Here is a 23574-nt window from a genome sequence, read left to right as displayed (position 1 = left end):
TTTTCTCCCAAAAAGCCGCCCTTTATAATGCGAAATACGCACATTAACAAACAGTTGTAAGATGTTTCGCGTTCCTGGAAGAGACGTTTCACTTTCTTCCAAAAGAGACGTGAATCATGAACTTGCAGCTACGAATCGAAATCGTCAAGTCGTTCTCCTTTTAATTAAGTACCTTCCTTCCGAAAGGAAATGAAACGCTCAAAAGTGAAATATTTTAAACGTTTATTCTATTGCGGATGTCGCCGTGTCAGGTATGTTCGCTGCAGGCTCTATATTTTTATTCGTTTCCAAAATTTTTGCGTCGTTGACAGAAGCTTAACGGCTGATTTTTAAGTTGAAGGCGGGGAGGCGGGTAATGTTTGTTAACCTTAGTTCCGTCGATTTTTATCAGCTAAGCCTCGGCGAGGTTTCGGCTGTAGCCTGTCGGCAAACTCGGCAAGGCTTAGCTGATTCTACCAGACTAGGATGGCGGGAAAATGCCATAACGGTAGTTTTGTTGACATTTTGTTGACTAAGAAATTTGTTTCAGGTAAAATATATTGTAGGATTCCTGTTTCGGGTGATTTTAAACGATGCTATACCTCGAATTTTAGTATTGAATTTATATTCGCTTTTAAATACATTAAATCTTCTGTATTTCTTTGGGATGGTTTTTCGTGTGGCAGTTGAAGTCTATCGTATACAGATGGCGTTAGTGTCGTTTTCCCCGGAGGAAATTGAAGAGGTTAAATGGACGTTATTCCTATTTCCTCCAAGTGGCGGATTTTAGAAGCTGATAAATAGAATTGGGGAAGCAGACGATTATTAACAGGGTTTCCGTGCATTTTTTGCTCTAATTTATTTATTAAACACCAAAAACTTTATGGCTACCCAGTTCTTCAGTTATTGCAGAAAAGTAAGCATTTTTATTGTAAATGTGCATGAAAATATCGTCTGATTCGCCAATTCTTTTCATCAGCTTCCAAAATCCACCGCTTGGAGGAAATAGGAATAAACTCCATTGAAACATGTTCATTCTGATGTATATAAACATTTCTGTAGTACTTACTTGGAAAAAAATTAAGGCAGATGGCGTCGTAAAATTTCCGCTAACTCTAAACTTTCCTCAATTTCTAAAAAAAAACCTTTCGATTTAAAAAAAAAATTATGCACGTTTTTAAAATCTCCCTTCGAAATTTATAAATCAAACTTCCATTAGGTATTTCACGCTAAAAACCGTAACAAATATTACCATAAAACTTTCGCTTTTAAAGAAAATACGAAACTGCCGTTCCAAAGTCGGCCGTACTAAGGCCAACTACGAGCGGGCGACTTCAGTGACCTCCAGCGAGTCGTTAGCCCTACAAATTCCCTTTCAACGCGTCCCCACGCAATTGGGGACTACCCTTTACGTCACTTTTTCTTTCGAAGCTAAATAACACCTACAGCCACAAGGAATCTTCGTTCGCGCTTTCGGAAAATACGCGCGAAACGACATAACGCGTCTCCCAGAAATTTTTGCCCTTTTGCCTTTATTTTCCCGCATTCGCGTTAAGCCTTTGTCCGGTTCTCCCTAGTTCCGTAGCAGCCGGAATTACGGTTTGACGCCCTGCCGGCGTATAGTCTCCGAAAGCCCGTACGAACGCTATTCTTAAAGGCCGGGCGATAAGGTACAGTTTGCGACGAATAGCGGCCTAGCCTTCAGACTCGTCGTGGCCGCCTTTTTATTTTTGCGTCGATCTCGAAATAGACCAAAATCCCGTCTCTGACAAGTTGCCAGATGAGTTGGTGGTACAGCCTTCGCGCGTTCCGATTTGTTTTTGCGTGTTTTGAAATGCAGTGGGTTAGTAGCTGCTGCAGTAAAGGGAGGGGTGGGGAGGTTTAAGGAGGGAGGTAAACGAGGCTAGTAGTCGTCTGCTCTCTCGTCGTCTAGTCCGCATTTTCGCATCGTTCGACTTATCTGACTTTCGCGCGTGAAGTTTAAAGAGTTATGACTGATGGAGTCCGGGTTTAAAGATGAGGGATTTGTTGATGTTGGAGAGATTACCAACGCGACGGATTACGACGCAAGTAACGAGACTGTACCACCAATTACGGAGGGCGATGGTGAGGTCGTTGAGACGTTGATGGTCCCCGATGTGGCCACCGTGTATGCGCGGGAGATGTACTTGGGAGGCGAACCAGAAGGAGATGAACACGATGAGGTCAAAGGTGAAGGCGATGACGTATTGGGTCCTGATGGAAAAAGGTTGGATTGGATTAATTTTTTATCAATTCGGGATTAAGTTTGGGATTACGTTAGGTTCGTGATACCATAAGTATATAAAATAGCTCTTATGAGCAAACTATTCGTCTACCTATTTCGCTAATTTTATTCGCCCGAAACATGTTCCCGTTAATTTTTTTTTAAATGTTTGGGAAGAAAAATTAGTGTGGGTCAAAGACCGTTGTATATTGATTTTTTAATACAGTTTAATCGGGAAAATATAGTTTATCAGTAGGTAAATGGACGCCGTGATCGCCATTTTGCCGGAAAATTCGGGCCCAAAAGAATCAGAATCATTTTATTATTTAGTGTAAAAATGTAGTTACATTAGGATATTTGGGCAACGTCCAAAAAAGACTTGTGAGCCCTTTACAAATTTGAAACAATGAGTTATACAATATTTAGTGAAGTAATCTTTAACAAAAACGATATATTTAAAAATAAAGCTAATTTAGTTAAAAATAGTTAAAAAAAAAGAGTTCAACTGGGATCCAATATAACAGCGATATAAAAACAGGTTATATTTTTAAAATTAATTGTTTAAGCTTTTTTTTAAAGAAGGTTCATTCTTTACGAAAAAAATATATTATTGTTGCTTTGAGCTTTGGGGCTAGTTTAGAGATCAGCGAAACAAATAAATTAAACGGCAAAATTTCGATTATTCTTAAAAATTTTCGTTAACGGTTTATTTATTTCATATGAATAAACAACAATTTAACATGCAAAAATAATGGGTTTTTTCTGATATTTTTTGGATAATTGTCGGTTATAAATAAAAATAAATAATTGGATAATTTCTTATTCAAACGCCGATCTCTGGCTAGTTTTACAATTGTTTTTTTTTACCGTTATAATCTTTAATTAGATATTTAAATAGCTGATATATATTTAAAATTTGGTTTGGTTTTATCGAATCAAGTTATCAACGTCGAGCCTGTGACTTATCTCGTATAAACTTCTGGTGCTACGAATTTATCTTTAAAGTTTAATTTAATGGTCTACTTTTGGTCTTTTAAGTGTGTAAAAAAACGCGTAGGTGGTACGTGTATGATAAACAGTCTGCGCTCGTTAAAGCTACGTCTACCCTCTGTACGCGTTCTTTTAGGCGTCTTTTAAAGCAGGATTAAGCAATCTAACGTATTTTATTTAAATCCACAAAAAATCTTTGAAATTTTCTTTTTACTTGGATCTTTTACATTTGATCAATTAATTTTTTTCTTCAAATTTAAAGACTGAATCTCTACTCTTTAGAAAGTAATTCATTTGCATATTAGATCGATTCCTTTTGCCAAGTTCTGTTCGTATTTTAAAAATGCCTTTTTTCATCTCAGTCCCATTTTTAAAATGGTTTGCATATTTAATATCAATATAAATTTCTAAAAACACTTTTGGAATAATTTAGCACTGCATTAGTACCTTTTCAATTAATATTTCAATAAATTTAATTATAATCAACGTAATGTAAAAAATTAATTACGTATCTTTGTAGGGTTGAGTTGAGGTAAAAAGCATGTAATATACTTATGGTAAAAAGCATATAATATATTTATAGTGAAAAGCATGTAATATACTTATGGTAAAAAGCATATAATATATTTATAGTGAAAAGCATGTAATATACTTATGGTAAAAAGCATATAATATATTTATAGTGAAAAGCATGTAATATACTTATGGTAAAAAGCATATAATATACTTATGATAAAAATCATGTAATATACTTATGGTAAAAAGCATATAATATATTTATGGTAAAAAGCATATAAAATATTATGGTAAAAAGCATATAATATACTTATGGTAAAAAGCATATAATATACTTATGGTAAAAAGCATATAATATACTTATGGTAAAAATCATATAATATACTTATGGTAAAAAGTATATAATATACTTATGGTAAAAAGCATATAATATACATATTGTAAAAATAGTATGGGGCACTTCTGGTAAAATCGTATTATATACTTATGATAAAAATAATATATAATTCTAGCAAAAAATATACTATTATCTACTTCTGGCCAAAAATATACTATTATCTACTTTTAGCCAAAAATATACTATTATCTACTTCTTGTTAACAATATCTACTAATATTATCAACTTTTGGTAAAAAAAAAACAATATTATATACTTTTGGTAAAAAAAAAACAATATTATATACTTTTGGTAAAAAAAACAATATAATATACATATTGTAAAAATAGTATGGGGCACTTCTGGTAAAATCGTATTATATACTTATGATAAAAATAATATATAATTCTAGCAAAAAATATACTATTATCTACTTCTGGCCAAAAATATACTATTATCTACTTCTGGCCAAAAATATACTATTATCTACTTTTAGCCAAAAATATACTATTATCTACTTCTGGTTAACAATATCTACTAATATTATCAACTTTTGGTAAAAAAAAACAATATTATATACTTTTGGTAAAAAAAAAACAATATTATATACTTTTGGTAAAAAAAACAATGTTATATACTTTTGGTAAAAAAAACAATATTATATACTTTTAGTAAAAAAAACAATATTATATACTTTTGGTAAAAAAACCAATATTATATACTTTTGGTAAAAAAACCAATATTATATACTTTTGGTAAAAAAACGATAGCTACTTCTGCTAAAAATATATTATCTACTTTTGATAAAAACAATTTGTCACATAAAAATTTTCCAATTATCACTCACTCGGCAAATTAACTCTCATTCCACGTAATATAAAATAAATGCAATCGGGTTACAAAATGAGTGATTTATCTCAATGTCATCTTCGAGGCCATCGGCGGCTGGATCAAAACAATATTTTTTATTGGTCATAGTGCCGGAATTGGGCACCCACGTGTTCTATCAAAGCATTGTGCCCCTTTCCACTTTGACGCCACAAATATTCCACTTTTTCACTTCCACGCTCGACTTATTTTAATCATTTTTTTTCATTGTATTTATCTAAATCGCTTTTTTATTGACGTTTCCTTTTCACTCGCCAACGCGTACAAGGATTTATCAGCCTAAAAAGGGTAGAAAATATTAAAATTATTACAACTGAAATACGTATTCAAGTATTTCTAAATAATCTTAAAATTATTGATATTTAAAATACTCTCAAAATTATAGATATTTAAAATAATCTCAAATTATAGATATTTAAAATAATCTCAAAATAATAGATATTTAAAATAATCTCAAAATAATAGATATTTAAAATAATCTCACAATTATAGATATTTAAAATAATCTCAAAATTATAGATATTTAAAATAATCTCAAAATTATAGATATTTAAAATAATCTCACAATTATAGATATTTAAAATAATCTCAAAATTATAGATATTTTAAATAATCTCAAAATTATAGATATTTAAAATACTCTCAAAATTATAGATATTTAAAATAATCTCAAAATTATAGATATTTAAAATAATCTCAAAATTATAGATATTTAAAATAATCTCACAATTAGGGATGCACCGATATGGGTACAGCCGATATATCGGCCGGCCGATATATCGGCCGATTTTATCGGCCTAGGATAGCCGATATATCGGCCGATATTAACAAAGTTACCTATCACAATATTATGCTTTTTTGTTTACTCTCGTAACCACCTGTTAAAAAATGATATGATCTATGGCTTTTGGAGTCTAAAAACCACTTATGATTCCTAACCGTTTTGGACGCGAATAATTATTTCCTACAACAGCGATCAACTGGCCTTTTTAAAAGGAAATGTAAGGTTGTGGCAATAAATGTTTTCCATTAATTAGTTAGTTGAGTATCGCCTTTTTTTAAAGTTTTTCCTGAAAATATTTTTCTAATACCAGAAGTATCGGCTAATATCGGCCTCGCTTAAGCCGATATTGGCCGATACCGATATTTGAAAAATTAGCCGATATATCGGTTACCGATATATCGGTGCATCCCTACTCACAATTATAGACATTTAAAATAATCTCAAAATTATAGATATTTAAAATAATCTCAAAATTATAGACATTTCAGAAAAATCTCAAAATTATAGATATTTAATATAATCTCACAATTATAGATATTTAAAAGAATCTCACAATTATATAGACATTTAGAATAATCTCAAAATTATAGATATTTACGAAAAATCTTAATATTATATGTTAGTATATTCTATAAAATGTTTCAAATTGAATTGATAATGCGAGTAGGTGTAACTTGTAGCTGTGGGTAGATTGTATAGAATACAGATACGTTTACACTGCTACACCTACCTAATGGCTTTACCAAGCGTCGAAATCTCGTAAACTTCGTGTACAGAACATATTTTAAAAATCCCGCAGTCTTTTTTTTTAACTTAAATTTATTATCCTTAAAAAATAGAATTAAGAAAACTCGAAATTAGATTTTTAAGAAATCTCGAAATTATACTCAATATTTCAAGAAATGTCAGAAAAGAGATATTTCCTTTTAATATTTAAATAATCTCAAAATAATTTCGAAATTATACATTTAAAAAAAATTTAAATTATATATTTCGGAAAATTTCCAATTTATAGCTATATGTTATAGATTTTTCGGTTAAATTTCGAAATTATAGATATTTAAAATCTCGAAATTATAGATATTTAAAATCTCGAAATTATAGATATTTAAAATCTCGAAATTATAGATATTTAAAATCTCGAAATTATAGATATTTAAAATCTCGAAATTATAGATATTTAAAATCTCGAAATTATAGATATTTAAAATCTCGAAATTATAGATATTTAAAATCTCGAAATTATAGATATTTAAAATCTCGAAATTATAGATATTTAAAATCTCGAAATTATAGATATTTAAAATCTCGAAATTATAGATATTTAAAATCTCGAAATTATAGATATTTAAAATCTCGAAATTATAGATATTTAAAATCTCGAAATTATAGATATTTAAAATCTCGAAATTATAGATATTTAAAATCTCGAAATTATAGATATTTAAAATCTCGAAATTATAGATATTTAAAATCTCGAAATTATAGATATTTAAAATCTCGAAATTATAGATATTTAAAATCTCGAAATTATAGATATTTAAAATCTCGAAATTATAGATATTTAAAATCTCGAAATTATAGATATTTAAAATCTCGAAATTATAGATATTTAAAATTATCTCGAAATTATAGATATTTAAAATTATCTCGAAATTATAGATATTTCAAATATTCTCGAAATTATAGATATTTCAAATATTCTAGAAATTATAGATATTTCAAATATCCTCGAAATTATAGATATTTCAAATATTCTCGAAATTATAGATATTTCAAATATTCTCGAAATTATAGATATTTCAAATATTCTCGAAATTATAGATATTTCAAATATTCTCGAAATTATAGATATTTCAAATATTCTCGAAATTATAGATATTTCAAATATTCTCGAAATTATAGATATTTCAAATATTCTCGAAATTATAGATATTTCAAATATTCTCGAAATTATAGATATTTCAAATATTCTCGAAATTATAGATTTTTAAAATAATCTCAAAATTATAGATATTTAAAATAATCTCAAAATTATAGACATTTCAGAAAAATCTCAAAATTATAGACATTTCAGAAAAATCTCAAAATTATAGACATTTTAGAAAAATTTCAAAATTATACACTTTTCAGAAAAATCTCAAAATTATAGACTTTTCAGAAAAATCTCAAAATTATAGACTTTTCAGAAAAATCTCAAAATTATAGACTTTTCAGAAAAATCTCAAAATTATAGATATTTCAGATTAATCTCGAAATTAAACATTAATAAAATCTCAAAAAAAGGTTTTAACAAGGCAAATCCGAACTAAAATTTACCCCAAAATCTGGAAATCCGCCGTAGATTTTAAATCATTATGGGAAAACCCTTTAGAAAAAAATATAATAATAAACCGTATTTCTGACCGTACGCGTACGCGTCCGGAACTTTCTGTTAAGCCTCCGTATATTTTATTGTTCCATTTCTGTCACGCTCCGGAAGATGATATTGTCGTTTATTCCGTGTTAGCGCGACCCCTGGCGTGGAAAGGTAGCGATAGAAAATGGCTTTTCAATTGTCGATTGTGATGTTAGCGAAACGCTTATCATCCATTGCCTTAAATCGAGCGAAGAATGTATACAAAGTGATATAAATAGATTTAGTTTTCTTGCCGCCTCGCCAGGGGGCGTGCAGATGTATCTGAAAGCGATTTGTCTCTTTTTTCCTGGGTCGAACAGTATGAGGTGTTGTTATTATACTGTTTAGCTCAATTTGCTTAAGTAAATGCAGGGTTATTCAACCTAAGGAGGTCAGAGTACGACGCCACACTACAATAAGTTAGAGTAAAGGAGGGGAATTTTACGGTTTGTTTTGTCAACAGTGGCCTCTATTGCGGATAAATTAATTATGAAAATAATTTAATAAAATGTAATTACTTCTATAATTTAAAAATTAATAAATATTTTCAGAAAATATTTATTTAAAATTAAGGCTATCTTAACGTAGGTGGCGTTATCATGCAATAACGATAAAAGATGGGAAAAGAAAGTCTTACTTATGTCCGCCATTAGAATTATTTCTTAATCCAACCTCCTGAAGTTGAATAACCCTGAAAAATATGCTAAGTATAGGTGAATTTACACTATTTTGCGGAAGGAAATGAACCATTTCTATAGGATTAAGTGGCATTTTTTAAACTATAGGTCAAAATATAATTCTAACTTAGCTAAGAAATTCCGCAATTTTGTTAAATGTGCAACTTCATTAATTTCCATAGGACTTACTTACTAACGAGAAGATTACCCGAGATGATTATCACCGATTTTGTTGAAAATAGGTAGGTATGTAGACCTTATGGTAACATGAAATTTCACCAAGGGAAAAGTTGCAATGGGCATTAGTTTTGCCATGGCAACCGAAAATGTTTTTGAAAACACAGTGTATGTATATTATAACATGGGAATCTGAGCACTTCTAAGGGAACTCCTATAAAAAATAATAATAATTATTATAATTTAAATTATTAATTTTGATCAAATTCAAACAACTAAATTCTATTTTATTAATTTTGAAAAATTCATTTATTACCGTCGATTTGGCGATTAGTTGACAAATACAACTTTTTTATCTTTATATTTCGCTTTTCTCCATTTTTACCGATTCTGATCAATTTTTACATATTTTGATCAAATTGACCAAAATTCATCAAAATATAATAAAATTAATTTCATTTGTCAATTTCGAAATTTTTTTTGGTTTTGATATTTTTCATAGGGGGGATTGTTACCATAAGGTCTACATACCCACCTAGTTTCAACAAAATCGGTGGTTATCACCTCGGGTAATCTCCTCGTACGTATAATTTTTAATAATATACGATCAAAATTTACTGAAATCTTACGAGAAAAGTATCCATTTAGATTATGAAAATGAAAAATTTACCTTCGCAGCCAAATTACGGCTTGAAATGTACAGTGCGCATTCATTTTAATTATTTATCAAACACATTTTTCTATTTTAATAGCTTTTGAAAGTCATTATATGACGTAAAGCTTATAAAAAATTCAGTTACGTAATGTACTAAATGTTGCGCTAAATATTTTGTGCGCTTTTTACAAAGCTAAGAAACGCAGAGAAGCAGGGGATGCTACAAGGGTAAGAAATGTAAACAGTGACGTAGGCTGGAACTATGGTGCCACCCTGCGAAAGAAAATTATAATTATAGTAACAGATGCTGTTAGTTATCGAGTGGTGTACCATTTCTATATACTTCTGGTAATAGATACTTTTCGTTATCGAATAGTGTACCATTTTATACATTCATCTAGTAATAAACATTTATAGTTATGATTTTGTGTATCGATTTTAGTTCTAAAAAGTACCATATCTATAAACTTCTGTTATTAGATACTTTTGGTTACCAAGAAGTGTACTATTTTTATATACTTCTGGTAATAAACATTTTCTCCCAAGTGTGTACCATTTCTATATACCTCTGGAAATATAATAGCTTAGTTCCCAAGTGGTGTACCATTTGAAGTGTTAAAATTATACCATTTTTATGCAAAATATTTAGTACTAAGGATAAAAACTTATTATTATTAAAATTATTTTAGACAACGTTACAGTTTTATTTTTGTTATTATTATTATTGTAAAAGAAATATTCAGTTTTTCACGTTGTATCAGCGAATTTTATTTTCTAAGGAAATTGGTTTTTTTAGCTTACATTTTAAGGAAATGGCAAATTCACTCTCTCTCTTGGACAAAGAAAAAATTTCGCAATTCTATTTTCGTTCTCGGCAGTGACTGAAAAAAATGTCCACTTTTCGAAGTTGTTTTAAATTTCCATTTCATTTGTTTTTTTTTAATCCAGGTATAAAATTATTTCAACAATTTAATTAAAAGCAGTCACTAATTCAAACTGAAAATTAGGACCCTTCAAAATAACGTCACTTTGATGGTATTAAATATTTCGTAGTCTGTCAGTTTCGTTTGACACTGAAGCTTAAATATTGAAGATGTAATTCGGCCCATCGGACTTTCAAAGCGGATGGAAAATAGTTAGTGTCAATGGAAGCGGACTGTGTAATTTCGTCCTGGGAATATAAACTATTAAGTATTTATGAAAGTATAATTAAATTTCGCAGTTCGAAACCTGCGCGCTGAATGTAGCTGTATTTTTCATTGTTACCTGGAAGTGTATTCGAAGTTATAGCAACAGGGATATCTTGGAAATAGATCTAACACTATCCCTGCCTTCGTTAAAAGTATCACCTTAGATCGAGTGAATCATCAAACCGAACCAAGTACAGTTTTAGGCCCTTAATTCCTTTGTAAAGAGCATCTCTACTTAAGACATCGTATCACCTGACACTATTTACGGATCTTGAAACGAGCGCGCCTAACCCTTACCAGCGCTACCAGGTTACAACATTTGTAAAACTCTCAATATAATTTGATAGAACGAACTTCAAATATATAATTCAGACTTTACCATCGTATAGCCTATAACAGTACTACCAAGTAACCGTTTCATCATTTTTCCATTAGGTCTATTTCAGACTTTCCTATATTACACAAACTTCACCCTATCCTCACCTTTGACGGAACTAGCCGATAACCCGAAACGTGTTACGGCCACTAAACAACGCAAGCGCAACGAAGCGATACAAACCGTACTCTCTCATTGGCTTACACTGTACCGTCAGATGAGCGTACGATGAGTACGGGAACTTCATTTCGGGCTCCCCTCTATGTAGAATGGCGTTTAATTGAGAAATTATAGCTACTCTTACCTGGTTAATTTCATCACAAGCAGCCGTGAAGAGCCGCTCTTAAGACCCTCTCTACATTTTTGGCATAGTTTCACCCTTATTAAGCTCGTATTCAATGTATTCAAACGCTATTTTGGAGCGAAATAGTCATTGTCGATTGTTCATCCTGTGGATTTTGATGGAGGGAAATTTGACGATACGCTTATAGGTGAATTCTTGTTACGAGTATTAAATCCTTTGATTCGGAAACAATGCAGAATATATCTTAATTTAATACCTGACCTTTAATGTATTTGGGATTCGGAATATGTTGAAATTATAATGAGCATTTGGAAAAGCTTTCAACTTGCTTTTACCTATAAATTTATAACAGAATGAATTTATTTGAATGCATATTGTATTTTACAACTTAACTACGAAACATATTTAATTTATTTATACTATATTTTCTCCAATTTAACGTCCTATAAACCTCTTTGACAAATACGACGCGAATGAACTTTGGCGCCACTTGTTTTCAACCTTTACTTTCCACGGAAACCAATTTTTGAAAGCCAATATGCCTCAGATTTCAAATATATGATTTTGATTATTATGAATAAATTAATAATAATAATAATAATAATAATCAGCTAGGCTAATACCCAAGGCACCACCTTAGGCCTAAGTCATCAAGCGACTTTTGAAGCCATTAATTCAGGTGGCCGGGTTACAATGCGTAGGAGGGTGGTGGCAAGCCCTGCATGCCACGTGATCGAGCCAACAGCTCCCTACACTAACTATTACCGTTAACCTCGACAAGTTTTTATGGAAGGGGAAACCGAAGAACTCGGGGGAAAACCCCTTAAACCAGTGGGGAGAGAACTTGCAAACTCAACGCAGAAGGAGTTGTTATAATATTTATAATTATTTATTAACAGAACTGCATAATTATTCATTTATTAATCAAAGCATCACAAATATGAAATAGAATAGAGTAGATTAGCTAGATTAGAAATTTATTATTTAGGTTTTTAAACTTTTTATATTTGTTTTTTGAAATGTTTCAACGGAACTACTGGAGCCATCTCGCGGAAAACCACTGATTTTTGTTTGCGATCAAGGAAATTTAAACCCTTTATTAAAGGCCGACTACATAAATCTTCGGTTTACTCTGTCTTTCACTGGAAGTAGGCTGACTGCATGGCACAAGTGTATTGCAGTAAGCCTACTTCCAGTGAAAGATAGAGTAAACCGAAGATTTATGTAGTCGGCCTTTAAAGGGAATATAACTTCAGGTATTTGGTGTGGAACACCAACGTTTGCAGCTCTGGCCGCTCTTTGAGATCAATAACTATCACTTATTTAGGAAATTTGAGATCAATAACTACCACTTACTTAGGAAATTTGAGATCAATAACTACCACTTACTTAGAAAATTTGAGATCAATAACTACCCCTTATTTAGAACATTTGAGATTAATAACTATCACTTACTTAGAAAATTTGAGATTAATAACTACCACTTATTTAGAAAATTTTAGATCAATAACTACCACTTATTTAGGAAATTTGAGATCAATAACTACCACTTATTTAGAACATTTGAGATCAATAACTACCACTTACTTAGAAAATTTGAGATTAATAACTACCACTTATTTAGGAAATTTGAGATCAATAACTACCACTTATTTAGAACATTTGAGATCAATAACTACCACTTACTTAGAAAATTTGAGATCAATAACTACCACTTACTTAGAAAATTTGAGATCAATAACTATCACTTATTTAGAAAATTTGAGATCAATAACTACCACTTATTTAGAAAATTTGAGATCAATAACTACCACTTATTTAGGAAATTTTAGATCAATAACTCAGGCCCGTAGCCAGGGGGGGGGGGGGACGTTCCTCAAACTAAATCTATAAAGACGGCACTGAATACTACTCGATCCTCCTAAATTACGGTTCGCCCGATCTACATCTATAGCCTGGCTTCGGCCCTGCAATAACTATCAAATATTTAGAAAATTTGATATCAATAGCTATCACATATTTAGGAAATTTTATATCAATAACTATCAAATATTTAGAAAATTTTTTATTATTACACGTTTTCACTCGTAACCAGTAAAAAAATTTGGTTCTTCTAATAAAGAAAGATTAACTAATTATACGAAGTTTAAAACTATTATTTTTCTTAGAATGAAATCATTTGAATACATATTATTTGACACAGTAGCTAAAAGACCTGTTTACCTAATGTAGTTAGAATTATTTTGCTTAAATAATTATACTAAAAATAAATATATATATCCAAGATTTTAAAACCAGTGAGATATTATTTAACTAGTTTCCACGTTTTAGTACAGATGGCGCCTGCGTCTCCGCGAAAAGCCTTTACGCGTCTCTCCTAGGGCAGCAAACGAGGCCTGTTCCCAAGAGACCCAATTTTTAACTTGAGTCACCGGCGAGCTCCAGCTGAATAGAACTTGCCGAGATTAATAAACAAACGGCTCTATTTATAAAAATTCAAAATTAAACTTCATAAATTTAAAAATATATTTCCTTTGTAAAAGTTAACCCACCTTGGCCCAAATAAAAGATTAATAATAAGTAACAAATTAAACTACTAAAATATTTATTTTTAAATGGTTGTAGCTTATTCTACTGAAAGAATTAGATTAGCTGCTGTAGTCTAAATGAGTACATTAGCGACACGAATCAAATCTTGTTTACATTCGACCCCGCCAAATTAACTAGCATCTGTGACCTCAGTGATGCTATAAATTAATTCACGCGCACTTTTAAAAACGGAATTAATTTCTATAGAAGGTGATATACGGAGATGCACCGATAAAATAGGAGACAGTGCATATAGACAAAAGTGACATAATTATTAAAAGTGTGTCAATCGGACCTATTTTGGAATGAATGTTACGTTGGGAGGGGAGAAGGGAAAGTATGCCTTGGGGAGGGAAGGAAGTTACAACCAACAAATTGGTTAGGTGCCATTTTGAGATGAATTATAAAAACTACAAGGGGCACCAAGAGGGTTCGAAAAAAAAGTACAATAGTAATTTTAGTAAATGCGTCCACCCTTATGAACCAAAAACGTTTGATTGTCACATTCTCTGACGGACTGCCGTCTAGCCCCTCACGACATACTAAATCTGGCAGCAAAATGAATTTTCCTTCCATTTCTCAATTATAAATTGAGGAAGCGCCTATCTCGCTTCGCTCGTTATTGAAAGGGGGCACCAAAATTTACTTGGGCCTTGGGCCCCATAAAGTCTTAATCCGGCCCTGGCTAACACCCTCCTACGCATTGTAACCCGGCCACCTGTTTAAAATCATTATAAGTCCCTAGATGACTTGGCCTAAGGTGGTGCCTTGGGTATTAGCCTAGCTGATTATTATTATTATTATTATTATTATTATTTGACGCCTTTTGGCAAAACCGAATAGAAGTTACCTAGAACTATGTACGATAACGTGGTCCCCGGCTGCCATGATGTCATACTTCTTAGAAACACCCTAAAAGTATGTTTGTAGCGCCATCTGAGAAATGCAAAAGTGGGAAGATAATTTTTTAATTCGCTGACTGAATAATAATAATATTAACAATAAACTATAACAATAAATTTTAATTTATAAACTCCATTTTCCACGACAGTATGGTAATTTAGGGCAGGCAATTTCCCGAGTTTGACAAGTATATTTTTATGGTGCCAGAATTCAATATTTTCATAGTTTTTAGTTACTTATATGCTTTCTTGCTTTAGTGAGTTATCACGGGGAGAAATAGAATAGGGGATTTCGATAAAATAGAATGCTGCCATCTAGCGTGTAAAATATATTTTATTTAATCATAAATTATCATTACGTCCTTTGGTTGAATAAATAAATTTAAAAATTAAACCCATTTATAATTGAGAATATTATTCAATTTGACTGGCGACTACTTTAATCCACCCAACAAACCATTTCGTAGTTTGTCTGAATACTTAAAAGAAAACTAAAAATTTAAACCCTTTCATAATTGAGAACTTAATTCAGTTAATCAATTTGACTGGCGACTACTTTAATCCACCCAACCAACCATTTACAATAAGCTGAATACTTTGAAACAAATCAAAAATTTAAACCCTTTCATAATTGATAATTTTATTCAGTTAATCAAGACTGGCGACTACTTTAATCCACTCATCAAACTATTTCGTCATTTAAAAAATTCTTTAAAAATACTTAATAAAAATAATCAAAGTTAGAACCTTTTTACATTTGAGAACATTATTCAGTTTGCCTACTTTAATCCACCCAACATAACTACATTGATCACTATACGCTTATGTCAGTCTTCAAAATAGCATCAATCCTATTATCCTAGCCAAAACTGCACCCGCGGTATAACTTGGCGGCGGAGAGAGATTTCCCTCCACCATTAGTACTAATCGGAGAAGGTAATTAATCAAAACCCGAGTTGGATAATTGAGGTTTTAAAGCCCCGCTTCTAGTTCCCCTCCCCAACCCCTAGGTGGCGCCCCTTCCACATGACGTCACTCCGCTTATTAATCGATAGCCACTTGTTTGAGCTACACCTCCCTTAATTGAAGCCGAGAGCCTGCGCGTCGAGTGTGTTTACCCGAGCTATAATTCGCCATAATATAAACATTCGTTCTACGCCGCTACGCCCCTCCCTCCTCCACCCTCCACCGATCACAGTTTATAACCCCCCCCCCTTAGGTCATTTACAACATTGAACTTCAGCCTGACCTCTTTATTATTATGGTTATCCAGTCCTTCTCCCCTTAATGAACCACGATGAACTGTTTTCGATTAACTGAATATTCCACTTTTACTCTTTCGCAATTTTGATGAAATGAATATTCCACTTTTGCTCTTTTGCAATTTCGATGAAATGAATATTCCGCTTTTGCTCTTTCGTAATTTTGATGAAATGAATATTCCACTTTTGTTCTTTCGCAATTTCGATGAAATGAATATTCCGCTTTTGCTCTTTCGCAATTTTGATGAAATGAATATTCCGCTTTTGCTCTTTCGCAATTTCAATGAAATGAATATTCCGCTTTTGCTCTTTCGCAATTTCGATGAAATGAATATTCCGCTTTTGCTCTTTCGTAATTTTGATGAAATGAATATTCCACTTTTGTTCTTTCGCAATTTCGATGAAATGAATATTCCGCTTTTGCTCTTTCGCAATTTCGATGAAATGAATATTCCACTTTTGTTCTTTCGCAATTTCGATGAAATGAATATTCCACTTTTGTTCTTTCGCAATTTCGATGAAATTAATATTCCACTTTTGCTCTTTCGCAATTTCGATGAAATGAATATTCCGCTTTTGCTGTTTCGCAATTTTGATGAAATGAATGTTCCGCTTTTGCTCTTTCGCAATTTTTATGAAATTAATATTCTGCTATAACATTTTCCAACGTTTTGTTGAAATGAATATTCTGGTATAACTTTTTCCAACGTTTTGTTGAAATTAATATTCAGCTATTACTTTTCGAACATTTTGTTGAAATTAATATTCCCCTTTTCCTCTTTCCAAATTTGATAATATCAAGATTCCGCTTCTACTTTTCAACATTTTGATTCAATAAATATTACACTTTAACTTTGGTTTCCCCAATTTTGATTGAATGAATTTTCGGCTATTACTTCATTCCAACATTTTGAATGAATTAATATTTAGCTTTTACTTTTTAACATTTTGATTAAATGAATATCCCGCTGTTATTTCATTCCAACATTTTGATTAAACGAATATACTGCTTTAACGTTTGCCCAATTTTGATTGAATTAATTTTCTGCTATTACTTCATTCAAATATTTTGATTAAATGAATATTTAGCTTTTACTTTTCAACATTTTGATTAAACGAATATACTGCTTTAACGTTTCCCCAATTTTGATTTAACGAATATCCTGCTATTACTTCATTCCAACATTTTGATTAAATGAATATTTAGCTTTTACTTTTCAACATTTTGATTAAACGAATATACTGCTTTAACGTTTCCCCAATTTTGATTAAACGAATATACTGCTTTAACGTTTCCCCAATTTTGATTAAACGAATATACTGCTTTAACGTTTCCCCAATTTTGATTAAACGAATATACTGCTTTAACGTTTCCCCAATTTTGATTAAACGAATATACTGCTTTAACGTTTCCCCAATTTTGATTAAACGAATATACTGCTTTAACGTTTCCCCAATTTTGATTAAACGAATATACTGCTTTAACGTTTCCCCAATTTGGATTGAATGAATTTCCTGCTATTACTTCATTCCAACATTTTGATTAAATGAATATTTAGCTTTTACTTTTCAACATTTTGATTAAACGAATATACTGCTTTAACGTTTCCCCAATTTTGATTAAACGAATATACTGCTTTAACGTTTCCCCAATTTTGATTGAATGAATTTCCTGCTATTACTTCATTCCAACATTTTGATTAAATGAATATTTAGCTTTTACTTTTCAACATTTTGATTAAACGAATATACTGCTTTAACGTTTCCCCAATTTTGATTAAACGAATATACTGCTTTAACGTTTCCCCAATTTTGATTGAATGAATTTCCTGCTATTACTTCATTCCAACATTTTGATTAAATGAATATTTAGCTTTTACTTTTCAAAATTTTGATTAAACGAATATACTGCTTTAACGTTTCCCCAATTTTGATTAAACGAATATACTGCTTTAACGTTTCCCCAATTTTGATTAAACGAATATACTGCTTTAACGTTTCCCCAATTTTGATTAAACGAATATACTGCTTTAACGTTTCCCCAATTTTGATTGAATGAATTTTCTGCTATTACTTCATTCCAACATTTTGATTAAATGAATATTTAGCTTTTACTTTTCAACATTTTGATTAAACGAATATACTGCTTTAACGTTTCCCCAATTTTGATTAAACGAATATACTGCTTTAACGTTTCCCCAATTTTGATTGAATGAATTTCCTGCTATTACTTCATTCCAACATTTTGATTAAATGAATATTTAGCTTTTACTTTTCAACATTTTGATTAAACGAATATACTGCTTTAACGTTTCCCCAATTTTGATTAAACGAATATACTGCTTTAACGTTTCCCCAATTTTGATTGAATGAATTTCCTGCTATTACTTCATTCCAACATTTTGATTAAATGAATATTTAGCTTTTACTTTTCAACATTTTGATTAAATGAATATTTAGCTTTTACTTTTCAACATTTTGATTAAACGAATATACTGCTTTAACGTTTCCCCAATTTTGATTGAATGAATTTCCTGCTATTACTTCATTCCAATATTTTGATGAAATCAATATTTCGCTTTTGCCTTTGAACATTTTGATTAAACGAATATCCTGATTTTACTTGTTTCAACTTTTGATGAAATGAATATCCCACTTTTACTTGTTTCAACTTTTGATGAAATGAATATCACACTTTTACTTTTTTCAACTTTTGATGAAATGAATATCCCACTTTTACTTTTTTCAACTTTTGATGAAATAAATATCCCACTTTCACTTTTTTCAACTTTTGATGAAATGAATATCCCACTTTTACTTTTTTCAACTTTTGATGAAATGAATATCCCACTTTTACTTTTTTCAACTTTTGATGAAATAAATATCCCACTTTCACTTTTTTCAACTTTTGATGAAATGAATATCCCACTTTTACTTTTTTCAACTTTTGATGAATATCCCGATTTTTCCTAATTGCTTTGGAGAAGCTAAATGATTTATTTTGTCTACGTCTACACTCCTACAAGTTTACCCTACAAGTTTTATAACATGTCTAATATCACAGTTACTAAAACTAAAATATGACTATATCCGAGGCAGTGAAATCGGATTATTAAAGCATTGTCTCCGCTTTCCCACAAGACTCCTCTTCGATCGGTGTACAGGATTACGTCTCGCAGATTTATACAGAGGATAGTTCTGTTATTTGTCTTCTGTTTTATCAGAAGTTAATAAGAGAAATGCATCCATCTTGACCTTAAAATGAAACCCTTCTCTTAGCAGGCTCGACGTGGATTCCATTGAGCGAGGAATTTCCCGCAAATAGCGAGTGTGTATTATTCCGTTTTAAGGGGGAAGAATACAGTAAAAGCCTCTTTTTCGTTCAAGCTGAACGTTTATGTTTTAACCATTACATAATTGAATTATATCTTTCTTATTAGGTTGAACCTTCCTCTAGTGTTTAAAATAATTTTGATAATTCTAATATTAATAGTTAACGATATATAAGATCCTAACTATAGGGTAGTTTGGGCGCTTGCCCAACTTGTTTAGCTCCGGGGATCCGAATTAAAACGTAATAACTTAATTATTTTAAAATTTAAAATTGTCAAAATTATTTTAAGCACTAAACAAGTGGCTGTTCTACACCTAAATATTAATTTTATAAGTTAAAATACAAAATTAAAAGAGTTCAGCTTGAAATAGCGCGAAAGTAGACAATGGCCACTGTAGTCATGTATATATATAATGTATAAATTATTAATAGGGATGCACCGATCTAAAAAATAAGAAGATTGTCGATTAACTAACTATTCGATCTGTGATAGAAAATATGTATCACGTAAAATGAAAATAAACATATTCGGATATGCTCTTGTAAACTTCTTTTAATGGAAATTATAATAAAATGAACCGTCTTTTGTAATGATTTTATCATATACACTACTGTTATGATAGATTACTTTGTTAATATCGGCCGATATAATCGACCACGAATATCCGCTATATCGGCTGTACCCATTAGTTATTACGCGTAAGGATATTAACCTTGAGGGGCTAAGCTTTTCCTCAAATTCTGTACACCGATTACAGCGAGTACAGCCTTTGGTAATGCTAAATTTGTAATCGATTACGTAATCACTTTAGTACAGTCAAAACTACAGGTGTATACACCGATTACGGATAGTGATCAGCCCCTCGATTTGCCTATTGATAAAGCATATTTTCCGGATAAAGTAGTGTCAGAAAATTAAAATATTTTACGGTCTTCGCACTATTTTTCCATGTTTCAAGCGACTAACACTAGCAAAATAGGTAGACGAATACTGAATTATAAATGTTCTTTTAATTTTATACGTAAGTAGCCAAAATGTACTATTCGTCAGTATAAAGAATTAGTATGTAAACCCTTGAGACGCATACTTCTCCCGTATGAGATGTTTAATATACTTCTGGTGTTATATAAATGGTTCGGACTTTTAGTGTTAAAACGTTGACAGCACAAACAACTTTAGAGAAGCTTATCCGTCGTACTTGTTCAAATAGAGAGGGAGCTACTATAGTGATTCGCTTCTACAAACACAAATTGTTCGTAGCGTTGAGATTGTTGTGTATATTTCGCGCCAATGTACGTAACACTAACTGAAAGCGTGGCGCTGATGTAGTCAATCGTTTCAAGTCTTAAAAGATGAGAGACTTTTCTCAAGACCCACTCGTACTAATCAAATTGATTTCTAAAAATGTTGCGTTTTGGTTCATATACTCCACCGAAAGTGGATACTACTGCAACTATACTACAAAATATATCAATTTAAATGAATAAAGGTATTTATTAATTGATATATTATCATATAGAATAATAAATAATCAAAGATAATAATAATCAGCTAGGCTAATCACCCAAGGCACCACCTTAGACCGAAGTCATCCAGCGACTTATAATGCCTGTAAATCAGGTGGCCGGGTTACAATGCGTAGGAGGGTGGTGGAAAGCCCTTCAGGCCACGCGAGCCAACAGCTCCCTACACTCCCTATTATCTTTAACATCTACATGTGTTTATATAAAAGGGAAACTGAATAACTAGAGGTAAAGCCCTTCAACCAGTGGTGCGACTTGCAAAATCAACACGAAAGAGCTTACACAAATCACAGCACAAAAAATATAATCACTAAAATGTTATCCAAAAAAAAGATGTAGAACATTTTTTTATAATAATCAGCTAGGCTAATAGCCAAGGTACCATCCACACCACCTTAGGCCCAATCATCTAGCGCCGGGTTAAATTGCGTATGAGGGTGGTGGCAAGCCCTTCATGCCACGCGAGCTAACAGCTCCCTACACTCACTATTACCGTTAACCTCAACAAGTTTTTATGGAAGGGGAAACCGAAGATCTCGGGGGAAAACCCCTTAAACCAGTGGGGATAGAACTTGAAAACTCAACGCAGAAGGAGTAGTTTAGAGTTTTCACCCAGTGCTAAATGCTGGCTCCTCTTGCTGCGAGTCGAAAGCGCTAACCACTCAGCCACCACACTTCTGATTTGTGTAAGCAAAAGGATATGTATGAAATTGATTATAATGAAATATTTGGAGCTAAGACTCGATCAGATAAACCGGATGTTCTTTAAAACTTGACCAACACGTTAAGGAAATTTTTGGTTGATTCGCAAATAGTAACTCGATTTACGACTTGTGTTGGTAAAAATATGTACGTCTGTTGACTCGTAAGAATGTGCTTATATTATAAAGGTACAATAAGTTTAACGTTAGTATTTAAAGAGTGAACTCCAAACGGTCTTTAGCTACATATGACTAACTGGTTCAAAATTAACTATTTTTTTTAATGTGTACATTTTTTTTGCCACACTCGACCAGCTTGTTTAAAATTTTTCGTTTTTTTTGCAAATTTAATTTATATAAACATCAGGAATAGAGGTTAGAGGGCCAAGTCTTAGTGCGACTTATAACATACATACTTTGGATATGTAGGTTGGCCTTTGCCACAGACGACCAACTTTTTTAAAATTTACATTTCTTTTAATATGTATATTGCCTTTTGCCACATGCAAACCTAGTTGCTTAAAATTTACATTTCTTTTAATATGTATATTGCCTTTTGCCACATGCAAACCTAGTTGCTTAAAATTTACATTTCTTTTAATATGTATATTGCCTTTTGCCACATGCAAACCTAGTTGCTTAAAATTTACATTTCTTTTAATATGTATATTGCCTTTTGCCACACGCGACCTACTTGTGTGCATTTTATAAAGCCACATGCGACCTACTTGTTTAAAATTTAAAATTTTTTTAATATGTTTATTGCCTTTTGCCACACGTGACCTACTTGTTTAAAATTTACCTCTTTTTGAATATGTGCATTTTATTAAGCCACACGCGACTTACTTGTTTAAAATTTACATTTCTTTTAATATGTATATTGCCTTTTGCCACACGCGACCTACTTGTTTAAATTTTACATTTATTTTAATATGTACATTTTATTAAGCCACACGCGACCTACTTGTTTAAAATTTTCATTTATTTTAATATGTATATTTCCTTTTGCCACACGCGACCTACTTGTTTAAAATTTACATTTCTTTTAATATGTACATTTTATTAAGCCACACGCGACTTACTTGTTTAAAATTTACATTTCTTTTAATATGTACATTTTATTAAGCCACACGCGACCTACTTGTTTAAAATTTACATTTCTTTTAATATGTATATTTCCTTTTGCCACACGCGACCTACTTGTTTAAAATTTACATTTCTTTTAATATGTACATTTTATTAAGCCACACGCAACCTACTTGTTTAAAATTTACATTTCTTTTAATATGTATATTGCCTTTTGCCACACGCGACCTACTTGTTTAAAATTTACCTCTTTTTTGAATATGTGCATTTTATTAAGCGACACGTGACCACCTTGTTTAACATTTGCATTGCCTTATTTTACAGTTAAATCGAATTTTTACTGGAGGGTGGTAATTATGAAACGGTTGTTAGTTTTACCATAAGTAACATAATAACGATAAGTATGACACTTCGTATTTCTTGAATGCTAATTTTCTAACCGAATCTTTTTTCGGCACTGATACTCTCTTCAAGCTGTGACTTGGACTCGCGACTTACCGTTTTGGATGCCTACTTTTTGATAAAATTTAAGCCTAATATCGAAGAGCACGTGTTCTGGAGTCGCGAGGGGCTTTGGCTTTGTTTCGAAGCCCGCGTGCGAATCACGCGTGATAATAAAAC

The 23574-nt window shown here is 31.5% G+C and overlaps 1 protein-coding gene and 1 long non-coding RNA gene across 4 annotated transcripts in view; one reads left to right on the top strand and one right to left on the bottom strand.

The window, feature by feature from the left end:
* Positions 1-1859: 1859 nt before the first annotated feature.
* LOC149961959 (BAI1-associated protein 3-like) overlaps positions 1860-23574 on the top strand; it is a 212876-nt gene continuing 191161 nt past the window's right edge. For all 3 annotated transcript variants that reach the window (XM_090177567.1, XM_090177561.1, XM_090177551.1), the window contains exon 1: positions 1860-2227. In XM_090177567.1, the coding sequence (XP_090033693.1) occupies positions 1977-2227 (251 nt within the window). In that variant the 5' untranslated portion in view covers positions 1860-1976. The remainder of the gene's footprint in view (positions 2228-23574) is intronic.
* Positions 4888-11754, bottom strand: LOC149961961 (uncharacterized). The gene is made up of 3 exons (XR_016481212.1): positions 11556-11754; positions 8814-8867; positions 4888-5273 (listed from the first exon to the last, which is right to left on the bottom strand). It is a non-coding gene; the product is annotated as an uncharacterized LOC149961961 (long non-coding RNA).

The sequence above is a fragment of the Leiobunum rupestre genome, chromosome 1, assembly GCF_980474605.1.
Source record: "Leiobunum rupestre chromosome 1, qqLeiRupe1.1.hap1, whole genome shotgun sequence".
Taxonomy (NCBI): Eukaryota; Metazoa; Arthropoda; class Arachnida; order Opiliones; family Sclerosomatidae; genus Leiobunum; species Leiobunum rupestre.
The sequence above is the reverse complement of the archived record's forward strand: the minus strand, read 5'-3'. Positions and strand labels throughout refer to the sequence as shown.